Raw genomic sequence first — 21,729 nt, forward strand, 5'->3', positions numbered from 1 at the left:
AACTGGCTTGGCTCATAATCCAGTTTGTCCAGATACATCTATAGAGCCTTCCTGCCCTCCAGCAGATCAACACTTCTGCCCAAAAATATATATATTGATATATATTACTTTTATCTGAATTTAAATTTTTCTACTGATAGACTAAGGAGCTAATGTATTGACTAAAGCCTTGAAGCATCTTGACTATGTCAATCTTATTTGGCTGCCTGTGCCAGCCAGTCCACTAAAGTAGACTTGCTTACATGCTTAAGTTACCATGCCATGATCACTTACATTATTTTCCTCTGACTTCCTGATATCCTTTATTAATTAGACAGAAGGAGTCAAACAGTATTCAGAAAATCAGAGTGCAAGGAACATTTGCTTGGTGGACCCACTGAAAGATGGATCACTAGCAATGCAGCACTTGGAGACTCTAAAATGCTAAAAGTTTCTTTTTGGTTGGATACTTCTTAATTTTAAAAATACTTAATGCACATTAAAATCAGAACAAGTTGATTTTACCTTGTCAATTCTTTATTCCTTATATCTATTGTCTTAATTTATTCCCTCTTCCCTGGAAAGGCTCGTCTTCCCGTGAAGTGGATGGCACCTGAAAGTATTTTCAATTGCGTCTACACCTTTGAGAGTGATGTCTGGTCTTACGGGATATTGCTTTGGGAGCTCTTTTCTTTAGGTAAGCTCCTTCAAGATGTGTACTTCATATCTGTTTCATTTGGGGGTTTACTGTAGAAATCATATTGCTCACCTGCTCTCTCAACAGGAAGCAGCCCCTATCCAGGAATACCTGTGGACTCCAAGTTCTATAAAATGATCAAAGAAGGATACAGGATGTTCAGCCCTGAGTGTGCACCACCTGAAATGTAAGTGAGCAACCAGCACCTCCAATCATCCAAACAACAGTAAAGATGTGAAGAAAGGGAAGCTTCTGTTCTTGCACTAAGGCTCATTGCACTGCCCCATTGTATTTTTTTTAAGTTATTTTCATGTTTTAAATAATTCATGTACTCTTAACTAGCAGAATACACGCCTGTGTTGTTACAAGGAATGAAATACACCTCTGCCTTGTGCCATCTAATCACTTTGTCATGGCACCTGCTCTCTGTCAATAAATTATTGACAGATCACAAAACATAATTAAACATTTTTACTTCAGATAAAGATGTCAGTGAGATGTATCACCAGACTGTACAGCATCTGCATTTGTGCTTTACTTCCTGACAGCAAGAGGACTGACTACTGATCTTCTTTATGAGACATTCCTAATTCACTATTTTGTAAATGGATTGGCATTTAACAAGCTGTCAAAGAGCACTGTGTCCAGAGCCTCCCATTAGTGGTGAGTTCTCTGTTGTCACAAACACAGGTCTTAGCAGCAACATTCCTGTTCTTAAAGTCATTTAAAGAAGATGCAACGCTTTTGTTTCAAATAATAATGCAGGAGAGATAAGAACTAAGGATTTCTTCATGAGCAGTATTTAATTTTGGTGTCTTTACAGGTATGACATAATGAAGAGTTGCTGGGATGCTGATCCCTTACAGAGACCCACATTTAAACAAATTGTACAGATGATAGAGCAGCAGCTTTCAGATAATGCCCCCCGGGTAAGTTATGGATTAAGCAGTTTCAAGTAAGATGTTACACTAGAGCTGTGAGAAGGAGAGCCCAGGCACTGCATTTCTGGTATTACTTACGTAGCTTTGCGGCATCAGTCTGGGTAGTAAGAACGATGTTTGGGCTATTCCATTATACAGTATCTATGTAAGCCCATACCCAATATTTATTAGCTGCAGAAGATTTTTTGCATTACTGATGTTTCTCACTTACAATAGACCTGTCACAACAATTTTGACATTACAAAATGCAACGGTACTGCATAAATTCACCTTATCCTAAACTATGAAAAATTCTGTTAATCTGGGAAACATCCCAGAAATAAATACAATTAGTTTTTATTAGGAAAGCCATTGGATGAAGGGTTGGAGGCCTTTGGCACTCTTCTGTATCTTCTCACTTCCCTCCCCTAATACATTTACATAACCTTGTGGGTATGTTGTGACAAATTGTGTGTGCTGCTCCTTCAACCATTCCATGGCAAAAGCTTATTCTGAGCAGGCAACTGAAAAAAACTGTCCAAAGAAAAACTGGAGGCACATCCTAAACTTGCATCATCTCTCTCCATAACTTTGTGTGTTACTAGGGTTTACAAAAGTACGTTTAGACCTGACTTAAAAATATAGCTTCCTTTTACTTTCTGGATGCCTCGTTTGGGAAGAGAGTACATGGCTTCCTGACAATTTGAGAAAAGAGGAAACTGAAAGCTGCTGGTGTTCGATTGCATCCTGTAGTGTATTTTTGGCAGGTGCAAAAGCAAAATCATTAATAAAGCAAAAGCAAGAATCTGAAGGAATTATTAGTGAGATTTCTGGGAGAGCTTAGTAATAACCTGAGCTATTTCTTTTCTTCGAGCTCAGCTGAAATTTGGCATGCAGTTGGAAGCTGCAGTGTTTTTAGTAACTGATACTGAGCTTCATGATTCTTTAAAGTAGCAGTTAAGCCCAAGACCTTTTGACACTGTTTTGATTTGCAAAGAAGTTCCTGAGCTGGAGCCCTTCCACAGCAGTGTATAGTACAGGGTGGGAAAAGGCTAAGAAAGGCATGCTCTCCAAGAATGTGTGAAGGGAGCAGTCTGCAGAGTACTGACACCAGTGTTTGGCTTCTGCAGGTTTATGCCAACTTCTCAACCCCACCTTCCAGCCAAGGAAATGCTCCAGATCACTCTGTGAGGATTAACTCGGTGGGCAGCAGTGCTTCCTCGACTCAGCCTCTCCTGGTACGCGAAGATGTTTGAGTGGCATGTGAAGAAGAGGAGATCAGATGTGTTAGCTGTTTGTATTGTGCAGGGGCTGAGAGAGGGACAACTAAAGTAATTTCTCTTCCTTTTACTCACTACTACCACTGTGTAGCTGAAATGTTGTTGTAATACTGTCCTTTACAATGCACTGTTATACATAAACTTAATCTGCTGAGCACGGTTACAGGCATCATTGCAGTGTTAATTGAAGCTGTATATATTTTGCTATATTGTGTGTATTTGCAGTAGAGGGCCAGATGTGAAAAAAACATCCGACAAAAGAAATCCTAAGCCAGGGTGTGGAGTTAGATGACTGTAGATCAAACCAAATCTGCGGTGATTAGTCTCTGGATCTGTGCCTGGAATGCATACAGTCATTTTCTAGTTAATCTTGTTTTTCTGAATTTCTGAAATAAACAAGTATTAAGTTAATGGCTTTGTAAACCCCTTTCCACATCCAGCCAAGCCTGAAAGGCTTTCTCAGGCAGGTATTATAGTTTGGAGGCCAATGAGGATGCTGTATTTATCTGGGAAAAAGAGGTGAAGGAACCAAGACCCTTCCAAAGGTGATTTGCACAGCTGGAAACCCTCCTGGGAGCTCTGGGGTTTAAACCAGAGGAGAAGGGAGGAAGAGCATGGATTTTCATTTTTATTTCCCAGCTGCGCTGTCAGCCTTGCAGACCAGTTGCGCTGTTTCCATGGATATATGCACTACTTCCCACCAGGAAGTGCATTCCCTGCCAGGATGAAGCTGCCCATTGCTGGGTCTCACTCCACCATGGAACCTGAACTGCTTCTGTGGCCCTCTGCCTGGGGTGCCCAAAGACTTTGACATTTGTTTTGCTAATAGTTGCATCTAAAAGTGCTCCCCAAAGATAGGTGGGCCCTGCCAAATTGGTCAGAAAAGAGGAGGAAGGCTGCCTCCAGTCAGTAAACTGTGTGTCCGGAGAGGAGGCCGTTTAACGAGTCACCTTATCTAAGGGAGACCAGAGAAAAATAATGCTCTCCTGGGGGCCCTTTCTTTATCTTGTCCTACCCAGGTGAATCTTTCCCACAGGCAGTCCTGGATAGTGTTAACTGGAAAGGGCTATTCTCCTCCACCCCAAGTTGTTTCCCTGGTAGCCCAGAGATGATAATGAAGAAGAGTCTAACTGAGAAGTGCCAAATTTATAAATGGCATAAAAGAAAGAATCCTTTCATTCTTCTTTGAAAGACACAAAGCTTTGGGGTCAGAATCTCTTGAGCCCAGGGCTGTGCTTGAAAGTGTTTTCTAACCCCTTTTCTTCCCACCAGGAACACTGCTGGTTCTTGTCTTCCTTTGTTTCTGACCCCTAAAAATAAGTAAAGGCATTGAGAGAAGTATTTCTCAGAGGCAGAGTACTACTTGAGTACCTATTTATTTACAATGCACTTAAGCACTCTGTTACTTACTTTACCAGGATTTTGGTTGAGTTTACATGCAATTCAAATGTGTAACTAGCTGCCCAAATACAAGGTAATTGTAAATACACACGCTGGTAGTATATTTTGGGTTATATTGAATACCGCGCTCCTTCTGTGACTGTGCATTTGGTTTGTTGTTACAGGAATCCGTCTTTCAGAGTTAAATAAAAAAAATTAGCCATTTGCACTGAACTTACTTAGGCTGTTGCACCTTTCCAAAGTTAGCCATTTGTTTGGATGCACTCTTATGCATACTAGTTGTTGAGCATTTTCAGTTTAATGCTATAAAAGCTCTTTTGTAACATGTTGGCTTTTGGAGCAACTGTAGACAAACTAGTTGTTATAGATGTCTCGGTACTTTACAGACACTTAGCTGAAAGAGGTTTGGGTTTTTTCGTTCTTGAAATTTATATTTTTATAATTTGGGGGGGTTTGAAACTTATTTTGCAATGGCTTGGTGTTTTGACTGGGTTTATGGATTGTTTTTGTAAATATGGAAATGTAGCAATAATGTCCTTTTGACTATTCTCAGTCCTTGAGTCTCAAAAATATTTTTTTATATATATATATGCAAAAACTATATGTATAAATATGTAAGTGTTTGAAAGTTTATGAAACACTTATGGATATGTTGCTCAGTTGTAGAATTGCAGTTAAGAAGAGTTCAAATAAATCTGTAAATATGTATTCAAATGCTAACAATGTGTATTATGTTAAAACTGAATATTTTCATGTAAGTCTTAATAAATTCCTGGGTTGAAGCAAAACCTCAGTGTCTGGCCACACACAGGTTCAATTCTGGCATTCAGAAATACTTTTGCAAATACATGCCAAAAAATTTTATTTGCTATGTAAATTGTTTACCTGTGAATATATGGGACAAATACTTGAAAGTTCCAGCGGAGCTTTGTTCTGGGAGAAAATTGCAGTTAGAAGATGGATCTTGTAGTCTGTTGGTGCAGTTGATATGTCATAAATAGTGTTTAAAATTAAGATCTCTCACTATTGCTAAGGAAATGGTTGCAGAGGGAATTGGAGCCACTCAAAGGCTGCAGTGATGCTGAATATTCCCCCTTGCTTAAAGACATGTACATGCTCTTGGCCCCTCTTTCAGGCTGGCATGAGAGCTCGTGCTGGACTGGCCGAGTGCTGGGAGGCAGCAGGAGATACCTGGGGCTGCTGCACTGGGAGGGGTCGTGAAGGGAAAGCTGCCCTCGCTTGAGCGAGGTACTCTGTGTCTTAGTGGGAGTCCCTCTGATGTAGTTACTCCAGGTGTGAAATCTGTGACTCCCCATCTCACACTTGTTCCTATGCTGCCTAAGGGTTTGCCTCCTTGTTATAGGATTTAATTGTAGTTATGGAGCGTATAAATCTCTAAAATTACCCTACTAAAACCCCTACGAACTTATGGGAGACAGACCTCAACTATTTTGGTCCTTAAACATTCCTGTTCTGTCAGCAGACCACCTTGAAAAGCTCCCCTTCTTCAGCTTCCTTTGTAAAAACAGCTTCCTTTTTTTTTTTTTTTTTTCTTCCACACAGGTCTTCACTTTGCTTGTTAAAAATAATTAAGGAAATTATAACCTGGTTTTGTCAGGAGCCATGAGATACAAGCTTTGTTAAAACTGGCATTGTCATTGTTTCTAATAATGCTTCAGAAGATACCAAGATGGTGTCTGATATGGAACCTTGTCCACCGCCCCCACATTCAAGCAGAGTAGAGTTAATTCTGAAGGATTCCTGCAGCTGAATTGTACAAATAATTTGGGAGTTCTTATTTAGCATAGCCAAAGGAGCTATTTTATGCATTTATTTGGTTATCACATCATTAATTTTATTTTCCTGCAATGTTTCCCATTCTGAAACACCCTAGGATATTGCATCTCTGTTTTCTGAAAAAAATCTTGCTCCTATTTTCTGATTACAAGGCTCGCAGTGATTACCACTTCCATTCCTGCTCATGGGTCAAAGAGCCCATTTTCTTCTGAATTATTTTATTGTGCCAGTTCTAAGCAATAGCTTTCATGGAAAGGCCCATATTGACATTTCATATGTGTTTTATCTGCCCTTCAAAGCATTGTTTTACCCAGCTATAAAGAGCAACCAGCACCATATTATCATCATGGACCATCAGGGCCGTGGACTGTCGTGGACCAAGTATCTGAAGGGAGGGTGCAGAAACCTGGTTCAGGTCAGGGGTGCCCAGTGACAGGACCAGAGGCACTGGGCACAAATGGAAATGTGTAAGTCTCCCTCAACATCAGGAAACACCTTTTTTTTTTTTTTTACTGTAAGGGTGACTAAGCACTGGCATGGATTGTCCCAGAGATTATGAGTTTTCTGTGCTGGGAGATAATCAAAAACCATGTGGACATGGTCCCAGGCAAGGGGCTTTATATGTCCCTCCTTAAGCAGGGGAGTTGGGCCAGATATCTGCCTTAAAAGCTCAACCCTTCTGTGATATTGCAGTCAGCCAAGGGCACTTTGGAGAATCTCAGCTGTAACATGTACTCAGCCAGAAGTAGGAAAGAAAATCCCTCCTTTACGGTGAACATTAGAGAGTGACTTGTCCTCTGTTCACTTTACTAGCTAGAAAAGAAAATATTTGTGAGATCTGTGGGAGAGAAGAGGAAAGATCATGGAAGCACTAGGGTATACATGGAGTTAGTGATCAGTATCATACGCATCCCCACCACATTTTTCTGTTTCTGGTTCTTCTTTAGATCTCTACATAGGTCTTTGGGAAGGCAAATGGAGACATGTTCCTGGGCTAAGTCACCAGCATATGAACATTCACACCCTGGACCAAAATATTCACACTGATCACTGGAGAAGTTGGACAACAACATCCTTAATTCTAGTGTATTGGAGGCTGAAACACAGAGAGGGAAATGTTTCCATCTTCCTGCATATGGATTAGGGAGCTTCCTGCTTGTCCTGTAGGGAGGTCTGAGTCTCAATAGAGGAGAAGGAACAGTGGCACAGACTTTTTAGCTTCTGGTTTAGAACGTAAGTTGTAACAAAAATGTGATAATCTACTCTGCAGTTCAGTTGTGGCTTACAGAAACTTCTGTAACTATGAGTAATGGTTAAAGATGACCTTCAATTGCCATGTTTCCTGTGCACTAATTTCTCAGAAGATTATGCTGTAACTAGTCATTTTCTGTCCAGAAATTGCTCTGAAGCTATGTTTCCTGAAAGATTGTCCATATTTCTAAAATTGATTATCATTCACTCTTCTTGGTGAGGATCATTATCTGTCAGTTGCCAGCCGGGCAGCAGAGATTATTTACTAGCAGCAGTCGCTCCAGTCACTTGATTTTTCTGTCTGTGCCCTAGAAATCGTTTTAGCTAAGTTGTGGCAGGCAGCAGAAACCAATATAGCCCAAAGGGCCTGCTTGGCTTTGTGTGTGCTCCCCCCAAGCACTGTCAGCACCATCAGATAAGGGCTTTGCATGGCACATTTAGCACTACCCAACCATCAGGTCCCCACACGGAAGGCACAGCATGTAGCTTCCCTTATAGACCAGAAAACATCAGTATGCAGCACAAGTTACCCCCAGGACTTTCTCCAGCTGTAGAAAGTGCCAAATTTGTACATTCTGAGATGAAGGCGTGCCAGTGGCTGGCTGCTCTTCTGTGAATTATACTGCATATATTTGTAACTGGTTTGAGTACCATTGCTGGGCAGGGGGCCTTGCTCTTAATGCGTGGCTGTGGGTGGAGCTGCTGTGGCCATCAGAACCCTCTCTATGGCCTAAAGGGTGCCCACTTAGAGAGAGAGCTCCTCTCCTCCCCTCCAGGGGGTTACCCAGCAACAGAGCCTCTCTGTGCATGTGCTGTGTGCGCTGTCACTGCCAAGGCGTGTGTCCTTCTGGTGCTTTTCCATTTGATAATCAGATAGCAGATTCATAACCCACAGTTCAAGACATGAAACTAAACAATGTTGAAGCATTAATATTTTAAAATTAAATCAGTTCCTCTCAGCAGTGCAATAAAAAAGGGCAATTGCAACCTCACAGATGCTGGTTTTGGCATTTTCTCTTTTGAGTTAAAATAGCAAAGCCGATTCAAACTTATTTATGAGATTAAAGCATATTTGTATTTTCCCCTTCGGCCATTCAAAAGCTGTTTGCATTTTTCTTCTTTTGCTGGGATTAAACACTAGCTAGTTACTTCCAGAAATTAGCACTATTTGAAATTTCCCATATTGTTGTTGTGTAATATATTTTGGGTTTTGAGTCACTGGTCGATGGGATGTCTCTGAGCAAAGGACCCAGGGAAGGACTGGGACTAGAAACAACAGACCAAAGTGGCAAATGCTCACCCAGAGCAGTAAGTAGTTGCACAGCCCCTGCTGTGTGGGGACAGCCTGGAGCTGCTGCATTGCTAAGAGAAGCAGAAGCCTGTCAAGCCTCTGGGTCTGGATACCAGCACATGGGCAAGCCTGGCTGCAGCAGAGGAAGAAATGTTGGCTTTATCCCCTCAGAAGTCAGGCCTGTAAAGGTTTCCTCTCTAATCCTGGTGTTTGCAAAGCTTCTCTTTTGAGGGAAGAGGGAGAAATGGCTGGTGTAATACATTTTAGCTGTTCAATCTGAGAACACTGACACTTAAAAGGGTAGTAGTGGGGAATTAAGTGTATTTTACAATATCTTCTCTTTTAATAATGAAAATAAATGTTTGTAGAGGATGTTTGTCTGCATCTTTTGAACTATATTGATGAAATAAATTAAGTAGGATAAAATCTGATAGCTTCACTACAAGCAGTTATCTAAATTTTGAAGTTTTATTTTTTCCTTTTAGAGCTTCTAGCATTATGGGGCACGGAGAAAATAGAAAAATATAGGCAGTACTGATAACTCCTCCCTCCCCAGGAAATTAATCCAACACAAGGACTATAATTACCTTTCAGAAGTTTATTGTTAAACTCCTGGAGACTTCAGAGGCCTGGGGCAATAGCAGGGAATACCTGAGCCTGGTAGTGGGGAGTTGCCATTCAGAAGTAGAGCACTGGGTTACAGGGAGGGAGCTCCCTCAGGAGCCAGAGGATGTGGCTGACCAGTGCCTTCCTTGCTGCATCCCACCTGGCCATCGACTGTCAGCTCCTGAGAGATTTCCTAGCATGTCTCAGACCCCTTTTGAATGGCAGCACTTGTTTTGAGTTTCACATGTAAGGTTGCAAGAAAAAGAACCAAGCTGATTTGATTTTGGTCATTTGAGTGGAAGAAAAAACAGAACTTTTCATCAGAAAAACATTTCTTCAAGATTCCTCCATTGACTGCAAGTAGCATTGCACTGCCTGTGCGGCTCCTTCTGGGAGGCACCAGCAGGACCAAGGCAGTAAGAGCAGTGGGATTCCACCACGGGGATGAGCATCCCCACCAGTGCTCACCAGACAGCTGCTCTGGGAAGCCACATATGGCACTTCTAGGGTCAAGAAGAGCATGTGCACTGTATCTCATTGGGCCCTTGCAAAGGTGCCACCAGCACTTGACAGGGTGCAGGAATTTCCCTGGCACTGAGAGGAGTTAACCCAGAGGGTTTGCTTCCCAGGTAGTCTGTGTTACTCTGCCAGTTAATCCCAGCAGGAAGCACATTATCTGCTTCCTTACAGCCTCTGCCCCAAAGAGCTGGAATGAAAAAATTTATTTTAGGGTCTTTGATCCTTCTTTGGTTTTGGTGGTTTTCTTTGGTTTTGCTTGTTTGTTTGTTTGGGTTTTTTGTTGGGTTTTGTTTGGTTGGTTGGTTTGGTTTGATTTCATTTTTATTGCTCCTTTATAAAGTTGCCAGGCCACCCTCAGCTCTTGCTGGGTTCCATATTTTTGATTTTTCTGCCAAGGAGTACAATCCTGGAGAAGATCCTGGTTTTAGGCAAGCTGCTCAGGGGCTCTCTCCAGCAGGAGGAGGCTCAGCTCTCTCTTTGGGTGTGTGTGCTGTGTAGGCCTGTGGCTGCAGCAAGCACTGTCCTGCAGGCAAACACACTGCCAGGGCAGGCAGCTTGTTTGACCCAAGCCCCTCTGGCCTCTTCTTTGAACAGCTTTAGGAACAAATCTACTTTTAACCATCTTTGTAAGCTATTGTTGCAATTACGTAGGATGCTGAGGCCGTGTGATGGTCATGTGTGCCCATCACCACCCCGGCACTTTTCCAATCACAAGTGATAGATTGATCCACTTCCTGGGGATCAGAGCAGCACTGTCAGCTCTGCCCTGAGCAATGCCTGCTGAACAGCCATGTGACACTGGTTTGGACATGCTCTTGTCATTTGTGCAAAGCAAAGAGCATTTTGCCTGCATGGAAGGAGGGGAGGGAAGGGAGGGCCGAAGAAGAACAATGTTTTGTCATGTTTTTCACGGCAGTATAATAATTCAGACTGAAGACATACCTGCTTCATTACACTTTGCCCTTAGTTCAGAGTTAGAGAGAGAAAAATGAGGGTCTTGATAGAAAGGCAAAGTATTTTGCATTATGCATTATAGGATCATTAGTAATGTAGTTACATGTTAGTAATGTAGTTACGAATGATGAAGAAAATATCTGTTAACCAGTTGGAAAGTAAGAATTTCAATGCTTTCATTTACCATCTAGTAACTGGACAGTCCAAGGAACCACTTAGGTGACAAGAGAAATATTTTCAGAAATAAAATCACCAGGGATGTTGTCTGGCCTGCTGCCCACACATCTTGTCGAGCAGCACACGCAGCTGGTGTCACCAGCCCAGAGAACGCGTGCAGATTTGTCATCTTTTCAAGATTTTTTCTTCTGTATCAAAAGCCTCTCAGAAAGAGAGCCTGATTTATGCCCAAGCCCATGGATATGCACAAATTAAAACTGTGGACAAGAAGTATCTGCACACCATGCCTACCTGCTCAAGCATTCTCCCTCAAGAACAGATAGGAAGAAATTGTAGTTTTATACGTGTCTTCAGCCAGTTCTAAAGCAAAGATGGCACAGAGAACCACAGATCCCTCTTGTGCTGTGCTATGAGATCCTTACAGTCATATGATGAGCTATCTAGATAGCCTGGCACCAAATTGTAATCTGTGGTTTCATACATACCTAACCACAGCAATACCTGCAAATATGGTTAAAGCTGATCTACAGCATATCAGCTGGAGAAAAAAATGTATCTGCTCCTTTGTACAAGGAACTTCAACAAAAAACTATTTTGTTTCTTCTCCATGACAAAAAAACAGCCTCTGGGGCTCAGTGGAAGTTTTAGAAAGCAGGCTAAAACCAGCTTTCCTATACTGAAGCATTATTATCCTCTGGGATATCTTTTCCTCCAGTAAAAACTGAAGCCTCAACCATAAAGTAAATTATTATTTTAAATTAAAAAGACTTATTTTTCTGGTGGCAGATTACACATATATTGCACACTAGCACACATTTTTCCAGGTTCAAATTCATATAAAAATATGAAATTGCTCAATGCATCAAAAAGTGGGAAGGAGAGGAGGCAGGAAAGCCAAGCTTTGTGATGTCAGAGCTGACTGGCTAGGCTGAGCCTCTCAGGGGGCACTTGTGCCTGCTGTGAAATCCAGTGTAGCTGGAGGCCATTCCTTCAGTGGGAAGGCCAGGACAGACTTTTTGTAAACTGGCATGAAAGGGGAAGGCAAGACAGCAGCAGCTTGCAGGAGTGAAGGAGCCCTGCAGTAAGGCTGAGCTGTAAGAGCCATACTGAGATTGTGGTGTCAGACACCCAACAAAGACCCCAAGCATGGGGAGATCCAGCCTCAAAGCTGATCATCTATAGAAACTTCATCTGTTCCCCTGAAAAATGATTTCTGGTATTTGGCATTGCAGTCTTGGACAACAGCTCCATCAGCTGCTTCAGGGGAGGTTGGAAACAACCACACCCTGGGAATAGCTGCCTTGTGGCAGGGATGTATCTTGACCCAAAGCAGTGACCGCTATTTGGTACTCTGCACCATATTCAACAAGGCTGGATATTTCTTCTAATTTTCCATCCTCGTCATGGGGAATGTTTGTAATGAACCTCTTCCACTAAATTTCTTTTTTAAGAGCCTGAAAGTAAGAAAAGCCTTCTTCAAATTAAAGCAAGTCAAATTATTTCCCTACTTCCCTGAGCAGTGCTGTGCAGACTTGATGCAGTTGGTAATGAGGTTCCAGGTCATTTCTTATTTTGGGTACCATCTGCTGCAATGGGAAATAACAACCAAGAGTATTTTATAAACACCATATGAATACGGTTCATTTTGTCTAATAATGTTCAAAACCTCTCTCCTGACTAAGTATATGCTGAACTTGAAAAGGCCATTCCTGAACATCCGTAAGGCTTCAGAAAGTCTATCACTTCCAAGCAGACAGACTCAATATCATTCTTTTGAAATAGATGTTAGCATTTTACCCCAAATGTAGAAAGCGGGCTCTACAGGGCTGCTGTGACAGCCAGCTCCACGCCTATGTATCATGACTTATGCATATTATGCATATTATGACATGACTATGCATGGCAGACTAACCATGGAGACTTTACAAGAAGAAGAAATACTTTGGAATTTGCATTATTCTTTCACCTATCCTTCAGGTGCAGCATTTTAAGTCTTGCTGTAAAGAGGCCTTTTGTCATGAAAAAAAAATCTGATTATTTTTGACAAGTCTGTCAAGTAAACTATTTCACCAAGTGCCTACAGATGCAACTTGCTAAACTAACTGTGTGCTTCTGAGGATACCGATTGTTACTAGGATAGCTCCTGCCAACGCATCCCCTTCATTACATCCCCACCAGTGCATTCCAATTCCCACCTGCAGCCCTTGCGCAGCTGCTCTTCCCCTCCGTGCCTGCCACAGAAGTATGTGGGAAGGAGTACACAGAAAGGATAAAAGTAGACAGGCTGAATGTGTGGAAGGCATGGATTCTGTGCTACTTTGTCCACGCAGTCTGAGCAAGATCCTGAGGCAGTCTGGCACAGGCAGCGCCGTCAGACGCACGGCTCCCATGGGAGGCACTCCACAGGGCTGATGGCACCCAGCTCTGCTGCCTGCGGGAGCTGCTCCCAGGACAGGGAGACACAGCAATCTGGGGGAATTGCCCAAATAATTTTGGCTGGAAGGAAAAAAATCTTCCTGCCAGATAAATAGTTTAACTACTGGCAGCAACATAGTATGTACCTGCCAGTTTTGTTTTTCAGATGTAATTAATTTACTACTTTGTAAAATCCTACATCATGAATTATGAACTATATTAAATAAGCCCAGGTCTAATACTGATGCTTGTGCCATTCCATTAAGGGCTTTATTGAAACAGAGGTAGTTCCCACTGTTGTGTTGCTTAAAGGTTTCAGTTCATGCTTAGGCACCACACAAACCACAATCTGGTGGTTGAGCAGGTAGGATTTTGTGCTGCATGGTAGGAAGAACCAGCTGAAATGAAGAATATCATAGCTCTTGCCTCCCAGCTTGCTCCCTAATCTGCATTTTCCTGTTGTTCAGGGAACAGTGACCTGTGGCTGTGATTGGAGGTAGATCACTCAAGGAATATTTTTTAACCATATTAATTGTATTCTAAGATTCAAAATCAGATAGATAATGCCTGCAAAATTACCTCTTAAATGAGGTGGTTAATAACCATGTAGATTGCCTCTATTTTCTTTTATTTAAACTTATCTTCCAAGATTTAGCGTTTTAATTGTAGTCAGTGGACTGGGCAGGGGCAGCACCAGGAGGAGGCAATGCCACCAGGCTGGGACAGATGCCCACAGGACAAGGGGTGAGAGTGTCTCCCCATTGCTTCCCACAGGAAATGTACGGAGTCATTTCTGAGCACTGACCTCTTCCACACTGAGCACAGATTCTCTTTTTGATGCCCTTATCTTTCGTCTGCATGCCATGACCAGCTGTACCTTATGGGATGTTTTCTTCTGCTTTTCCAGCCCAAGTTCCTGTTTAGAAACAGATCTTAGTTAGTCTATCACTAACCAGATTGGCCACTTCTTTCTTCTATTTTCCTCTTCAGTGTGACATTTTGTTTCAATGTCTTAGTTGCAAATTAACCATAGAAAAGATCATTCTCCCTCTTTTAGTTTCAGACATTACTTCATCTAATTGCAGCGCCCTGAATGAGGCTCTGATATGTGGGATTGAGTAGTGGGGAGCCCATTTACACTACTGGCTCCATCTGGTCACAGCTCGCTTCCTAATTGCCTCCTACCTCAGGCCTGGCCATAGTGAAAATGTGAACAAGGGAGAAGACAATGTACCCACATCTGTGTGAAAAATCGCAGAATCACAGAATCACAAGGCTGGAAGAGACCTTCGAGATCATCAAGTCCAACCCATGCCCCAGCACCTCAATTAAACCATGGCACCCAGTGCCACATCCAGTCTCTGTTTAAACACATCCAGGGATGGTGACTCCACCACCTCCCCAGGCAGGCCATTCCAGAACTTTGTCACTATTTCTATAAAAAACTCTCTGCTAATATCCAACCTATATTTCCCTTGGTGCAGCTTAAGGCTGTGTCCTCTGGTTCTGTCAGCTGCTGCCCGGAGAAAGAGACCAATGCCCACCTGACTACAACCACCTTTCAGGAAGGTGTAGAGAGTGAAATAAAGCAATTTGTTGTTTAATAAAAAGTAGCTGGCAAAACCAAAAACAGGAGTTTTCAGAATTCAGTAAAAAAAAATCAGCAGTCCATGGTGAGATCTGATTTCCAAATGGCCTCCTCCTTGGGGCAATGCCTGTAAGTGGGAGGCTCAGCTTCACCAGGTGACACACTGGCCATGCTGTCCTCTGGCATGAGAGTGGATGAACCTGAACCTGAACCCTCTCTGTTCAGGCTTTGCCCACCAGCAGCATGCTGTCCTTGACACTCTTGCTGAATGACACCACACCAGAGGTGGGAAAGCTCCTTCTGCAGGGAGCTTTGCTCTTGGATTTGAAGAGTAAAAGGATACCTGTGCACTTAGCAGGAAACCTGGTCTGCACAGACCTGTGATGTGGGACCTTCACAAAGCCTTGGTCATAGTGGTACTGGCAAAGGGCAACAAATCAAGGTGGAAAAGGTAATAGGCTGAGGTAAAGGATGATGATCATTTACTAATTACCATCACGGCAAAGAAGACTATGTGGAGATGAGATTTAGTGGTGATCTTGGCAGTGCTGGCTTAATAGTTGGACTAGATAGTCTTGAAGGTCTTTTTCAGTCTAAATGACTCTGTGTCAATGAAGTTGGTGGAAACAGTTCAAAGTTTCATTTTCTTCGTAAGTTTTGCTCTTTTAGTATTTTTTTTATCCCTAGATGTATGCTGGATTGGTTCCATTTCGGAGGCCAGGTTTTGCATAGTCTGTTACTTTCTAAAGCATTACCCACCCAAACAGGTTTTCAAATGCATTTGAGCCTAGCCAAGATCACAGCTTTTATTTGTTAACTTTTATTTAGTTATTTATTTACTTAGATGCATTCATTTCCCTTTATTTGTATATCCATTTATTTATTTAATGAAATAGACACATACTAAAAAAAAACCTTACATAAAATACTGTTATTTTGGGGCATAGAAGCAGAATCAACATTTAAAAACGAGGTTTGAAAGACAGCACATGTTTTTGCATGTGTGCATGTGTGAATGGGTGCTCTCTGGGTACACATTTCGTCTGGATTGGAAGGGTGTGATGCTAATTGCAGTGTGCTGAGTCCTTTTGAACATGGGCTTTGTGTGTGGATTTCCCCCTCCTGAGTATAAGACTATTTAGGCTGCATGTATTTTTAAAGTAAAATTAGATATCTGTGGAAGATTTACAGTAATTCACTTTCAATTTAGGGCTGTTTTTGAACCAGAACAAATAGCTGAGCATCTGTTACCCTGAAAATGCTACAAAATGCAGTCACCAGGCAAAAATCAAGTATCTCTGAAAATTATTATTTTGGCTACATAATCAAGCAAGCAATTACTGCATTATCTACAAAGTATGATCATACATTATTAATACATTTTCAGAGAAAAAGGTTTCAGTAAATGCAGTTTTTCTGGCTTTTATGATACTCAAGACCCAGACGTAATTCTAGCTGACTGAAAATACTTCATGGCTTTTTCATTTCCCAGTTTAAGGTGCAGTTTGGTTGGACACGAGAGACAGTAAGGAGGGAGCAGGAAGAACAGAAGGATATGGACATTTGTGTAAGTGATTACAGACATCCTTCCTATGTGTCATGCATATCCAAAGCCAGAGAGCCAATTTTCCAGTGGAAAAGGATTTAATAAGTGCAAACAGTATAGTGCGCTGTGCTATATACAGGACTTTTTATTTACATGCTCAGATATACAACCGGGAAGGCATTTTTCACTGAGCACCAGAGTTTCACGTGATACAGAGAGAACATTTTCAGAGCTGACAGAAGAGCCCAGGAAGAGTGCTGACTGACCTTTGACTGCCATGACTTTACAAACTAATTCCCATCTTCAAAAGCATCTTAAAGCGGGATTAATTTCAGTTAATTTTGGCTGTCTGAATGTTAGGCATCCTAGCCAAGCTCCTGCCCCGGTTTATTTCTGCAGCCAGCAGAGAGACTGCTTCACCTGTCTTGGATGCTTACCCTGTGACAGGATGAATCACTCAGGCTTACAAAGAAGGCATTTATACTGCTGAGGCTGTGGGAGGTGAATCCGTTAAACATTAACAGTTTCAGTCAGTTTGTAAATGACTTTTGGAAATGGAAATTAGTTTTCCAATTGACCTGGGGAAGCGAGTGTTACCTCAGCCCTGCCATGACGGAGCCGTACGCTCTTACTGAGCTGCGCGCCATAACCTAATGTTACCAGCCAGAACAGAAAGATTCACAACCTGGTTTTGGACAGGTTCTCTCTGGATTCCTTTTCTAAAAGATGGCTGAAAGCGTATCCTGAAATGTCACCAGGAAATACTTTTGCCTTATGGAAAAACAGCCCAGGTTGCTTGGGAACTCATCTGTCAAGACTGTTTTAAAGATAAAGAAAACATAAGTGAGACCTAGCTGGGAAAGATCTGCTCAGAACTTGTGCTAGTGCCAAGCAGTCTTCTAGAAGGAAGTTGGTATAGAGGGGGGTGTGTGGGGGTGTGTGTGTGTGTGAAAACATTGGCAGGCAAGCAGGCATCACAATAATTAGTTATACAAATTACCACTAATGGGTGGCAGCACTGAATGCCATGGGATAAATTTATCCTTGGCATGAAGAGGAGTAATTAATCCTAAATGCACCCTTGTGATATAGGTAAGTATTACGATTACCCCAGTTTGACACATGCAGGGAGGTGATGTTTTGCCCCTGGCAATTCAGCTTTCCAGAAGACTGACTAAGATAATTTATGGCAGAGGATTACGTTATGCTCTTTAGATTACATTTCTTATAGCATTGCAACACTACCCCTTAAAGAAATGCACGGGGTAGTCAGAGATTTTGGAAGCTGATCTACAGCCAGAAAATTCAGCAAGCAAGTTCATGTTGGGGTGATCTGGAAAACCTCTAAATACACAACACAGCAGTGTTTATGCTGGCACACATGCGTCAGTAAGGAAAACTTGCTTTTCAGCAATGGAAACTTTCTGAGTGTCTTTTTTCCTTTGAAAATTCACACTTTCAGTATGTAAACAACAGCACTGCTCAGCTTTTGAGGTTTTCTATAAAACAGTCCCTGATTGGGCTATAGGCCTTTCCCTGCAGCATGTAAGTCATCCTAAGGCCGTGCTTGAGCCTGTTCCCCTCCCCAGTTTATTTGCAGGTAAAGGCTCGATGACCATCACCTCAAAGAGCTCTGCTGCACATTGGTAAATCTCCCAAGCAAAAGAACATTTTAAAGTCACTCCTTCAAAAATGTGCTATCCCTAGCATGAGGAGACTTCAACCGTGTACCATATGTTTAGCATATAAAGGTTTCAACACATAGCAAGTCACAGCTGGACAGACAGATTGCATGTTGAATTTCCTCCATGCTGATCTGTAAAGCCCACAAGCTATTTGCATTTCCCGTATGTTTTCATTCAGTGCAAATAATTTTGATAATAAAAATCAAAATCTACTAGGACACAGAAATCTAGCTTTCTTGATTGAGAATGAAGCTTTGGAACAAACAACAACAAGCAATCTAGATTGGCTGGAATTTAAACAATGCTTTGGGCATATGCTTCTAATGCTAGGCTGTTGGGGAAAAGAAAAGCATCTTATTACAAGACAAAAGCACAATCAGGCTGAATTATGGCTGCATGATGTTTACTTCATTACACAGGGAAAAAAAATTGAAAACATCTATATTTCTTATGTCTATTTCAGCTTTTAGTGGTTGAGTCAATGAGTTTATCCCTTAAGTTTTGTACTTCCTTAAATTATAAAAATTAAAAAAATGTTAAAAGTACAAATTTCTGGTTTCTTTTCTCAGAGAACTGTTGCTTAGGACCATTATGAAACTCTCAAAGGAAAATAGTATTTGAATGCTTTCTAAATTTTGAAACTCCAGGTACAGGACGCCAGTTTTTTGAACTAATGTGCTTTAGTAGAAAATGTCTTACCAAAAATTATTTGAGACACCACAAGAGCAGCTCATCATAACATTATCATGAGTACATTCCTTCTATGAAGTATATGATCATCTTCATGTCCAATGCAAAAAAGTTTTAAGTTAGTCTGCGGAGAAATCTTAGGAGCTGTGAGCATCTAGATAAATATTAAAATATATTAAAATAAAATGCCATTTTAAACAAATAGGTATCCTAACAACCTAAACCCTGGCATTTACCATTGGGACAAATGCCCATGTCTAAAACCGATGTCCCTAGGCAGTGCCCCCTGCCCACTAGGCTCTCCTCTCTTCTCAGAAGGGCAGGAAGCTGAGGGGCTGAAGTTCAGGCTGGGGCAGATGACTGTGATGAACAAGTGTCAGGGACCATTGAAGATGCCACCTGCTGGCCCCATCAAACACGTGGCTGCCAGCAGGAGTGCCCAGGCACGGTCTCCTGCGAGGGGCAAGGCGTGTACTGGTGCCCAGAGACCACATCAGGCTTCAGAGATAAAGCTATCCTGTAAACTTCTCCTTAAACAAGCTGGAAGTGAGGCTTTACCTGCCAGGAATGAGCACCTGACAGAAAGCAGTTAGGCTTTCCCCATCTCCGGCTGGGGGGTCACTGCCAGCTGCTTTGGGGACAAGGAAAAAGAGTCCTGTGTTGAGAGCCTGAGCACCAAAAGGTAACACAGCTTTGGCTTCTGTGGTCCCTTCTCTAAGCTCCCTTAAATCCCAGGGAACAGGGCCACTAGAGTGCCATTTCTGTCCCTTTCTGGGTCTCTGTGGTCCATATGTGGGACATTTTGCAGCCTGCAATACCAAAGACTCCAAAAATGTTGGCTTTCCATCCATGCTCAGAAAAAGCCAGGATGAAAATCATTCAAACGTCTTCAGAAACCCTTGGGAGCAAAATAATCGAAGAGTTACTGCTTCTCTCGTGGAGGCAGTGGTTGCCACCTTGGTTAAAGTTTGAGTTGTGTTGTGAGGAAAGAACAAAGGTCTGAAATGTCTGGTAAAGAGAATTACAAGATATTTCAAACGTAGAAAACCAGTGTAGAAATTGGACTATCTCTTATATGGAGATAGTTATATCCCACCACTGAGAAAATCACCGCTACAGTGCGCTCTTTGGGGTGCACTTGTGCGCACACACACACACACACACACACGCACACAGACACACACACACGCACACACACACATACACGTGTGCACAAGGAGAGAGGAAGAAGAGAACCCCCCGAAGCAGGCGGTTTCAGTTTAGCCCCATTGCAACATTGGGTGGCTGATGATATTTTGGTCCGGGTGGGAAGGAAGCACACGGCGCTGGCAGGGAGGGCGGCGGGCAGGCTGTGCCGTGAGCCGCAGATGCTCAGGAAGCCCCAGCCCTGGTGCAGCCCCTGCATAGGAAGCGCTGCCCGGGTCGAGCCCCGCGCCCCGCGCCCGCCGCCAACCCCCGCCCTTATCTAAGGTACGGCGGCTTCCTCGCAGCCCGCCGGCTGCTCTGTGGCAACCTGCTGCTGTTTGTTGCATAACAAAGCGGTTGCACAAGAGGATCTTAAGAAAGGATCAAATAATTAACAGTGAATAACTGCCACTGCGTGTTTTTGACGATCTGAACCCGGACAATAGTTAGGGGCGAAGTAAAGCAGCATGAGAGAATCTGTTTCCTGGAACGGTGCACGGCTGATTTAAATCCAGTGTCACTTTTTCCAGCCTTAATTAGTCCAGACCACACCAGCTGGGGCTTAATCATTAGCCTATATATCTAATGTTGGTTATCTTTCACAATCCCAAGGAAAAACACAGATCCTTGCTCTTGTGACCTCTTGCACATCCTCTGGGTTCTAGCCTGATGTGCCCCACTGCCATCCCTCGCCACAGGACCAAAGTGATGCTTAGCTGGTCCACTGTGGATTATTGCACTCAAGGTACCCAACCATGACTTGGTCAAGTACAGCTTTCTACAAAGAAAGAGGTACAGAAACTTGCCCAGAGATGGGATAGATGGCATCAGGAGGGTTTTCTCCCACTGAAGCAGCTGCAGACAAGAGCTCCCCTGTAGCTCCTAAGAGCACATGTGAACACAGGGGACATTTTGCAGAAATCCTTACTTTGCAGGTAAAGTGCCATGGCCATGGGGGAATGAGCAAGCAAAGATTCTCTTGTGAGTCCCCACCCAGGTGATAGAACTGGAGACAATTTCTTTTTTTTTTTTGTTCACTGTTGTATCACCATATCCTAATTCTGTAAGAGAGAGAATAATATCCCCAGTCTTTGTGAAATTAGGCAGGTGAGTGTGCAGGCAGTCACAGAGCAGTTAGAAACCCTAGAATAGATAACAAACTGGAAATAAGATACCTCATATGGGCATTCATAAAGACTTGTCCACTACCACATTACAGCAACTTTTATTTGTAAACTAAAGAAAGATTTCTCATTGAAGAAATTACAAGCTCCTTGGACAAGGAGCTTTAGCTCACAGTTCTTGATAAGCACTGCTAACTTACAGCACAAAGGAGAAACACTCTTTTCTGCTAATGAATTCCAAGTCTTTGCATGGGATGGTCAATGAGGCCTGTTGGTAGGAGCCTGAAATGGCACTACCTGGGAACTCATGTATCAGTCAAGAGCCTCCTGACCTTGTAATTGTGTTACTCATAACATTTAGCACCTGAAGCTCTGGCAGAGGATAAGCAGAAGTTTGGGAGCCTTCTTCAGCCTTTTGGCAAGGGCAGGGATGACTATCAAAAACGTGTGCAGGATACTGCCCTTGCCTCAGTGCAAGGTGGCAGATGTGTGCCAGGGTGCTGGGCAGGATGAGTATTCCTTCCTTGCTATCCTAAGGCAGTGCTCAGGCAAATAAAGAAAATTATCTGTTATTATTCATCATCCATAATAAAATGGTATTAAGTCAGAATCTGCAATTAACTC

At 42.5% G+C, this 21,729-nt stretch overlaps 1 protein-coding gene across 1 annotated transcript in view; it reads left to right on the forward strand.

Annotated features, from left to right (window-relative positions):
- KIT (KIT proto-oncogene, receptor tyrosine kinase) overlaps positions 1 to 5,037 on the forward strand; it is a 55,407-nt gene extending 50,370 nt beyond the window's left edge. The window contains exons 18-21 of the mRNA XM_054295318.1: positions 565 to 676; positions 764 to 863; positions 1,500 to 1,605; positions 2,727 to 5,037. Of these exons, the coding sequence (XP_054151293.1) occupies positions 565 to 676; positions 764 to 863; positions 1,500 to 1,605; positions 2,727 to 2,852 (444 nt within the window). The 3' untranslated portion in view covers positions 2,853 to 5,037. The remainder of the gene's footprint in view (positions 1 to 564; positions 677 to 763; positions 864 to 1,499; positions 1,606 to 2,726) is intronic.
- Positions 5,038 to 21,729: the final 16,692 nt, after the last annotated feature.

Source organism: Melozone crissalis, unplaced genomic scaffold, assembly GCF_028551555.1.
Source record: "Melozone crissalis strain CALT ecotype California unplaced genomic scaffold, PUWL_Pcris_2 ptg000006l_1, whole genome shotgun sequence".
In the NCBI taxonomy this organism is placed as follows: Eukaryota; Metazoa; Chordata; class Aves; order Passeriformes; family Passerellidae; genus Melozone; species Melozone crissalis.